The 9,005-nt window shown below is 47.8% G+C and overlaps 1 protein-coding gene across 1 annotated transcript; it reads right to left on the bottom strand.

The window, feature by feature from the left end:
• Positions 1 to 35: 35 nt before the first annotated feature.
• LOC135826463 (ATP synthase subunit alpha, mitochondrial-like) lies at positions 36 to 8,331 on the bottom strand. The gene is made up of 12 exons (XM_065339069.1): positions 8,194 to 8,331; positions 7,980 to 8,055; positions 7,572 to 7,741; positions 5,614 to 5,787; positions 5,063 to 5,229; positions 4,274 to 4,422; positions 3,712 to 3,863; positions 3,169 to 3,354; positions 2,160 to 2,306; positions 1,702 to 1,846; positions 938 to 1,017; positions 36 to 509 (listed from the first exon to the last, which is right to left on the bottom strand). Exons 1-12 carry the CDS (start codon positions 8,245 to 8,247, stop codon positions 357 to 359), a joined length of 1,653 nt encoding a protein of 550 aa, XP_065195141.1. The 5' UTR covers positions 8,248 to 8,331; the 3' UTR covers positions 36 to 356.
• Positions 8,332 to 9,005: the final 674 nt, after the last annotated feature.

The raw sequence follows: 9,005 nt of genomic DNA on the forward strand, positions 1-9,005 counted from the left end.
CCTACCCACACACTAGCTACAAGAGGAGCAGGACCTTCACATAATTTATCGTATTTACAGGACTAATACGGAAGAACAGGTTGATGAAACTGCTAACACCGTCATGGTCGAACCAGCATGACTGAAGTTATAAACGAATGCAGAAAGGAAGCGAATGAAAAATTTCATATCTTGCAGCAGGAGGAGAAAAGCCAGGACGCGTCATAAATACACACAGCATTCAAACAATGGCATTACATTAGTATGTATACACCTAGAGAGCGATAGGCCGAGACCACGCATGAGTGAAAATTTGAAAAAAAGACGACAAGGACTCGGGAACACACACGCGCGCACCACGGATAAATGCCGTGAAATTAGGCAGTGAAGGATGCCATGAAGTCGGAGACGACCTTCTTCAGCTGCTTGTCGAGGTCGTCAGTGAGCTGACCCTGCTCGCGGATGTTGTTGAGCAATTCCTGGTGAGTTGAGCGGATGTGCTTCATGTAAGCCTCCTCGAAAGCAGTGACCTTCGTAGCACAAGTGCAACACGACACAGAAAGAGTTATATCACATCACACAGCGAAGAGGATATACAAGAGTAGAGCCTAGGCCAGTGCAGATTTTAATGCAAATTCGGGCATAGTGAGCAGGATCTTGAATTCACACCAAAAATGCGCGAGAAGGTACTAAAAATGAACATTCGGATAGTGTGACTGTCTGCAGGCACAGATAGAACACAAGCACCTAAAGGATCAGTGAGGTAAAGTTTCGATCCTAGCCGAGGCATCAGGTGAAACACGGAAATCACATCATCTCCAACAAGATACTCAAGAGTTTCAAGGAAAAGCGTCTAATCCATAGAAACCTCTCATCACACTCCCATAGCCCCTGTCGGCCAACACTCAGCTGGAGAATAAAGCAGACCAGGTGTAGACTTGACAGGCAACAAACATACCTTGCTTGGGTCCAACTTGTCGAGGTATCCACGGACACCGGCGTAGATGACTGCGACTTGCTCCTCAATAGCCATGGGCACTGCAAACAGCATAGCACAAACAAAAGCGGCTCTCAGTACTGAAAACGTCTAATCCTTTGCGACCTCGTCTATGTGTATACAATGGCACTACAAAAAATACAACTACGGTGCATGTTTACCGGGGGGGGGGGGGTTATCCCGTAGAAGTTGTCAACGCAGCAAAACTGAAGTTCGATGGTCATTGTTCCATGATGTCCTTCATACTGAAGTCAATTTGCTAGCACTCTCAGACGCACATCCACCGGTGCTTGAAAATCGCTGACTGAGAGTGGCATAAGTTTGACGGCTGACTGCACACTTGGAATGAGGGGTCCACATGGCGAAACACCCTGTTCAAGAAGCGGCCTGTGTAGTATAGCCAGTAGAAACAACTATAGTGAAGGACGGGCACATGTTGAAAAGGATCAGTGAGGTAAGGTTTCGATCCTAGCCAAGGCATCAGGTGAAACACGGAAATCACATCATCTCCAGAACTGACAAGAGACAGATGCCTATGTAAGTACAATAAAACGTGTCAAGGCGACCCCTGTCCCAGAAGACACTGCAACCAGGACAAAGGGATGCTATTTCCAGCCAAATGACCCCGGATAAGGAGACCGCGTTTTGAAGGTCCCTTGACTTGAGCGGGCGTCTTAGACAGGTTTTACTATACGCAGCTAAATGACAGACAGCATGCAACTCACCATACTGTCCCTGCTTGAGGAGCTCGGTGAGACGGACACCACGGTTGAGCAGCTGCTGTGTGGCGGCATCGAGATCGGAACCGAACTGGGCGAAAGCGGCGACCTCACGGTACTGGGCCAACTCAAGCTTCATGGAACCGGCAACCTGCACAGATGAAGAACGTCATGACACACATGATAGTTGCAAACTTTATTGTACTTGTAGCATAAGATGCAGCATACCTGTAGAAGGAAAGCAACTCAAAAGAATTACCCCACACCGAGAAACGGGCACAGATGTCACATGGGATCAGTGAGGTAAAGTTTCGATCCTAGCCGAAGCATCAGGTGAAACACGGAAATCACATCATATCCAAGCACGCAGGACTATCCGATCAAGTTCACAATTACAGCGGCGGGCACGTGTGATAGGAAAGTGCTATCTAGCAACAGCAAAGCATAGCTGTAGGATTGCATACCTGCTTCATTCCCTTGATCTGGGCAGCAGATCCTACACGGGACACGGAGAGACCGACGTTGATGGCAGGTCGGATACCCTTGTAGAACAACTCAGTCTCCAAGAAGATCTGACCGTCAGTGATGGAGATGACGTTGGTTGGGATGTACTAAAGCAACACAGGAGAGAAGAAACACACCAGGAACAGGGATTGCAACTAGGGTGTAAACACTGCTGGATATCCCACGAGTGTGAAATCCCTATAAGATCACCACATAACACATCATTTCCGGCACATAGAACAGACGCCTGATTTGTTTCGTCTGTATCAAAAGTCACTTCACTTGAGTATGCACCATATTCGAAGGGAGCTAATGGTCAACTACTTCAAAACTACAACTGAAATCCAGACTTCCCAAGCCGTCACTACAGAATATATCAGCAGGTTCGTGTTGAAGTGTATCAGCGGGATGGTGAGCAGACAGCTACACGTACGTCCTGGCTTAGCGGAAACACGGACAAATTCCGCCAATGCTGTATGCGCTCCGCCGAAAACAGGTCAATATGCAAGGGGTATCTACCATTGGTAGTGTATGTTGTAGTGTATGTTATCATGCACATACCGTAAAGTCTTGTATAAAAGCCGCACTTGAATAGAAGCCGCAATTTTGGGCCCATCAAATCACACATAAGCCTGGTTTTAGTGTTGACATACATAGAAATACCTGTCTTGTATAGAAGCCTGCGAAATTTCACCAAGAAAGTCATGGAAGCCGCCCCTTGCCGCGGCTTTTATACAAGACTTTACGGTATACAAAATAAGTCGTAAGTACTCGTGGAAATAAACAACTTTTCAGTTCGTTGCGATTCACGAGGTGCAGATTTCCGTCCAATTGGGTTGAGAACGACGTCAAGGACTGACATGAACGTAACTACATGGATCCCAATGTAGGCATTGTGTGCGCATGTGTGTGTGGGCCAACATGGCCAGTATTCCTTGCAAGGCAAAAAGGCAAGATAAGAGCACTTACAGCGGACACATCACCAGCCTGGGTCTCGATGACGGGCAGAGCGGTGAGGGAACCACCGCCGTTGGCCTCGCTCATCTTGGCGGCACGCTCAAGGAGACGCGAGTGAAGGTAGAACACATCACCGGGGTAGGCCTCACGACCCGGGGGACGACGCAGCAGCAGAGACATCTGACGGTAGGCAACAGCCTGCAAGAAGTTCACAAACACGCACACAGCATTGATAAGCTGGAGAAAAAACACTGCAACTGGCGAACGGATTACTGTTTAAACGTGTAAACACGAGCCCATTCAATCCATTCAAACAACACACGGGCGCTGAGAAACGGGTAGATGTCACATGGGGTCAGTGAGGTAAGGTTTCGATCCTAGCCGAAGCATCAGGTGAAACACGGAAATCACATCATGTCCAAGCACGGAGGACTGTCCAATCAAGTTGCACAAGGACGGGACACAACCTAAACAGGAGAAAGCCAGCTCTGGGTTTAAAAGCATGGCATAACATCGGTCCAGGGACACCAAGGGGTGTCGTGCCAGCGAGCATACCTGCTTGGACAGATCGTCGTAGATGATAAGAGCGTGCTTGCCGTTGTCACGGAAGAACTCTCCCATGGCACAGCCGGAGTAGGGGGCCAAGAACTGCAGGGGAGCAGCATCGGAAGCTGTGGCGCTCACAATGACGGAGTACTTGAGTGCGTCTGCAAGAACAAACAACGAACACAGAGTTAGAACTAGACCTGAAGCTAAATGTGCCGTACAAACAAGACCATCATAAATTTTCAGTAAAAGCGGGCCGTGTGCTGTATTGCCAGCAGGAACAACTATCGTAAAGGACGGGTACAAAGGATCAGTGAGGTAAGGTTTCGATCCTAGCCAAGGCATCAGGTGAAACACGGAAATCACATCATCTCCAGAACTGACAACAGGCCGATGTCAATGTAAGTGTGCAGCTAAATGACTAACGATAATACTAGCCAAGAAAGCAGGGGAGATGGGGAAAGATAGCTAAGAGGATCGGGAGGGATGGAACAAAAGGGGGGAAAGAGACCAGACGTAGAAAGAGAGCCAGGTAGAGGTGAGAGATATGAGAACAGTTGGAGGAACTTACCAGAGTCTCGGAGACGCTTGACAAGCTGGGCAACGGTACTTCTCTTCTGGCCGACGGCGACGTAGATGCAGTAGAGCTTCTTCTTCTCGTCGGTGGCTTCGTTGAAGCGCTTCTGGTTGAGGATGGTGTCGACGGCAACGGCGGTCTTACTGTAATGACAGGAAACAGAGCACAGGTACAAGCAAGTGAGTTTGCAGTCGCATACAGTGAGTAACTGCACATGATGGGGATCATCTACAGCATGGAAGAGGTACCATTTTTCTGTGCATTTTGTGCGCAATCATAGCCAACTCGCTTCAAAATTGGGACACATATTTCTTTCATAAGGCGAGACCAAAAAAAATAGAGCGGCCTGTGTAGCATAGCCAGTAGAAACAACTATAGTGAAGGACGGGTATATGTTGAAAGGGATCAGTGAGGTAAGGTTTCGATCCTAGCCAAGGCATCAGGTGAAACACGGAAATCACATCATCTCCAGAACTGACAACAATACAATGGTCAAGCAGCCCCCCCCCCCCCCACATATGTGTTATGTAGCTCCATGGCCGGGGCGGCCATAAAGGTTTCCTTGTCGGTAAAATTACAGACTGCGAGTAGATGATCACATGCAATATAACACTTAGAAAAAGCAGGGGATGCTCAGCTACAACTAAGAATGAGCAAGAACAGACACACGTGCATGCTATGATCTACCAAGCCGCCGCACAACACTCAATCAGTGTACAAAAAGGAGATGCGCAGCACACACAGCCACAGAGTAAAACTATCCAGCAGCAAGCAGGAACGTACCCAGTCTGACGATCACCAATGATCAACTCACGCTGACCACGGCCGATGGGCACCAGGCTGTCGACGGCCTTGATACCGCTCTGCATGGGCTCCTTGACGGAGGTACGGGGGATGATACCGGGGGCCTTGACACCAACACGGCTACGCTTGGCGCTCTTGATGGGGCCCTGCATGTGCAACAGCCACACCAGACAAAACAAGGAGAGGGGAGAATGCATGTGAGTGGAGATAGCAGTAAGGGACATCAAGCACATAAAGCCCAGCAGCTATTATCTCCCACTGTATTGTGCTGATCGCATTGTGCCAAAGGCTCAAGCTGTCAAGGACATATTCTTGTAGGATTCACAAGGGCGTTGGAAGGTATTCTACATTGGTGCGGCTATGAAAAAGTATGTGTTTTGGTGTGGGAGGGGGATTGGGCCCAAAAAAGCCCATATTTTATTGCTTCAAAAATCAAAAAATAACATTACCGACGGGGCTTTGGCCACACTGGTTCCAACGGCCCTGGCTCAACACAATCATCCACACACAAAGTGGGGGACATGACTGACCTGACCATCGATGGGGTTTCCCAAAGCATCAACGACACGTCCGAGAAGCTCCTCGCCGACGGGGACATCGACAATGGCACCGGTACGGCGAACAATGTCACCCTCCTTGATGGCCTTGTCGTTACCGAACACGACAACACCAACGTTGTCGGGCTCCAAGTTGAGTGCCATGCCCTACGTGTATAGACAAGTAGCAAACATGTACTGTAAATCAACATATATTCGGCGCAATTTATTTTCGGCTCGGGCATATTTGGCCAAAAATGAGTTGGGGCCAAAAAATTTCTTTTGCAACGTCCAGTATGATAGTGTATACAGGCTGCAGCAGAACAGGCCAAAAGTTTACTGTAATGTGGCCGATAGCTCAGCTTTTAGCCCCGGGATGCCGAAATTCAGTAGTAGATGTACAGTATGTAGAGGACGGGTTAGCAATGAAACTAGGCTTGTGTTTTTTGGCTCTGCCCTCGTGGCATCAAGCACTTTTTGCAAGGGTCGTCCTTAACCCTTTAAGAGCCACAGGAAAATTTCAAAATTCTGCATTTTTTCGTGTTCCTTGGACCATAGCTTCAGTTCTACTCACTCAATCCTCACAATCTAGGGCTTCCTGGAAAGGTCTCCGCGAGAGGAAGAGAATGAGGTTGATCATGATAGCCAGCACACCGTCTATCCAGCGCTAGATCGCAGCGACAGTACGAAAAATGCCCCAAATGCGTCCAATTGCGTCCCGCTCCAGATATTTCATTTTACTCGATCGTGGAGTTCCAATTTTTTCGCTGTGTACTCTTGACAATATCAACAGTGAAACCCGTGCAAATTCGAGTAAACCAGCGTGACGAAAAGTCTCAAAATTCTCAATACTAAAGTCGCACTGCGCGCTTTTGAAATTGCCGCGATCGCAGCTCAACTTACGAGTGATTTATCTCAGGAACCGTTGCTCGCAGCGCTTCGCGGATTGTTTCTCCCGACAGGTGAGAGTTTTCTCTTCGCCCTGGATATTTCGATCACTGAATTTGAGCAAGATTGGACTGAGTTACGATCTTTTGAAGTTTTGCATTTGAATGCGTCGTTTACGACGCATTCAAGTATGGGGCGGCTCTTAAAGGGTTAAATATCGAACTTTTTTCTCCGAACGAATTATTTTAGTTTAGACGCAACCCCTCCCTCCCTCCCCTCAGAACGTAACAATTGTTGACATACATGCATATACAACAAAAAGTCGCAAGTGTGTCACTGCTCCTATGGGCATGTACATGTATCGAACTTTTCTGAAACGAAATTGTTCAACCCGCTCCCACCCCATAACGAAATTATTTCGTTTCGTGAAAAAAGCTAGATACTAGTAATTATGGACGACCCCTTAGCAACATAGCTTGTGCATATAGAGCACATAATTATTGATCTGGATGACTACTTCGTTGTGCTGCACGGTTACACAACGCAATAGCCCAGCCCCATAAAGCACCCTGCGGTGGACTTTTACGCTAAGGTTCTATACCAATCTCTACCATGCACTCCGCGTGCGTACTTGTTCACGTATTGTGCATGCTCCAAGGAAGATATACACCACTATGACCCTGGATGCACGGATATGAAACCTTGTGAATGATCCTACTTTTACACACCGCAGAAGCAAGAAGATGTGGGCCACCGACCTCATAACAGAATGCTCGGAAAGTAAGAGTTGCCATACGTTGTACCTAGCAACCAATGCAACGGTTTACGAGCATGTGCCCTAACACTCTCTAGCCAGGCATGTGTTATTTGGAAGTGAAGCTGATAATGCTTTGTTGCAAGGTCATGGATACAGAAAATTCCGCTAATTTGATACATAAACAATTTTATAATAGAGGCATTATTATCACCACGAGTGACTGGGTAAATCAAAATAACGTGATCCTACCAGTATGTTCTAATGAGACATGGCACTGGTCAGAACAAACTCAAACAGACGAAGTTACCTTCAGTCCGGAGTCGAACTCCACCATCTCTTCGGCCTGGATGTTCTGGAGGCCATAGACACGGGCAATACCGTCACCAATGCTCAGCACACGGCCGGTCTCAGCCAAATCAGCCTTTGTGCTTTGGCCAAGGATGCGCTGTTCCAACAGCTTGGAGACCTCGGATGCGCCTGCATTATAGGCACACCATGCGCACCGCCAAGCGAACACCACTTACGATACTTTCATGGCTTACTAGGTGGATTCCCGTCAAGAGGTATTGAATGTTCGGGGTGGATGGTCATGGTCCCCAAAATTCGTGGATATGCACCAAATTTTCAAAAAAAAATATCGGGGAAAGGTTTCCCAGAAGGTAGACGAACTTCATTTCACTGCGTGGGAAGTGATGATGTTCTGTGCATCACTTACCAATAGAAGCACGAGTAGAGCTTCCAGTAGAGAAGCATCGTGCGGCCGTTGCAGCGCGAGGAGTTGTGCGCAAAAGCTGAGACAGGTAAACGCACAGAGACACCGCCTTACTCTCAAACATGCCATTCCAAGGCGAATGTAGAGACGAATCCTCTCAGCTTCCACGGATACTTCTAAACTACTACAAGACGCTCTCTAACACCGATATACTTACCGCACGGCTCTGGCGAACCAGAGTTCGGCTCGAAATTCCCCTCGCCAACGACATGATCGCAGCTTTCTCGTCTTGCTCAAAAGCAACAGCCAAGAAATCTATGCATCGACTCGACACAGTCCGTGTGTCCGTGTTGCGCCTGCGCATCGGCCCACGGCATGGCGCGTAGTAACCAAGGGATACCAGCGCCACGCGCGAGCACGCGTGATCTCGTGTCGCTTTTGACAGCAAAGAAATTAGTTCGTGAAGAAGATGAAGAACGGGACGTCGTGTTACTTCTCTGTGACTGCTATGCAGGATCTCTTGTTTATGGAGGACTAATGGTTTTCTTGAATTTCTTCTGAACGTTGTCTGTAGACGATCCTTACGTTTGAAAGAATTTTCTTATGCAAAAGTGTAGTCGATAAATCGACAAGTAGAAACAAAATAACTGTCAGCATTCAGTAATCCCTTGGGTCTTTGCTGCTGCTGACAACGACGACAACTATACAACGTGAGCCTGTTATCAGTAAAACACTGGATATTGTCGCAGTACATGCTCTGTACGGGCCAGTAGTGGTCGTGCACGGAGAGTGCGTGCTGTACTGTTAGAGTTTCCAGTGCTGTGCTCTATACTGTCAAGAAAAGCTGATGGGGTTCACTTTTCAAAATGGCTACCCTGCCTGAACTGGATAGTACGCTGTCCATGATCGCCACTGTTTTCCCTTCATGGGAGAATTTTCACGGACATGGGATGTGGATCAACGGCCAGTACATGTATCGTGTGGATGTTTGTTTGGGCAAACAGTTGAACACATAAATACACATTGCAT

The sequence above is a fragment of the Sycon ciliatum genome, chromosome 10, assembly GCF_964019385.1.
Source record: "Sycon ciliatum chromosome 10, ocSycCili1.1, whole genome shotgun sequence".
Taxonomy (NCBI): domain Eukaryota; kingdom Metazoa; phylum Porifera; class Calcarea; order Leucosolenida; family Sycettidae; genus Sycon; species Sycon ciliatum.

What these genes read in the sequence shown, in the direction of transcription:
- LOC135826463 (XM_065339069.1), bottom strand. Translation starts at nt 8,247, where the DNA reads ATGTCGTTGGCGAGGGGAATTTCGAGCCGAACTCTGGTTCGCCAGAGC. An exon ending in AGTTCGACTCCGGACTGAAG is followed by an intron (nt 5,788 to 7,571) that starts GTAACTTCGTCT and finishes CTATACACGTAG; the next exon opens with GGCATGGCACTCAACTTGGA. An exon ending in ACAAGTTGGACCCAAGCAAG is followed by an intron (nt 510 to 937) that starts GTATGTTTGTTG and finishes TGTGCTACGAAG; the next exon opens with GTCACTGCTTTCGAGGAGGC.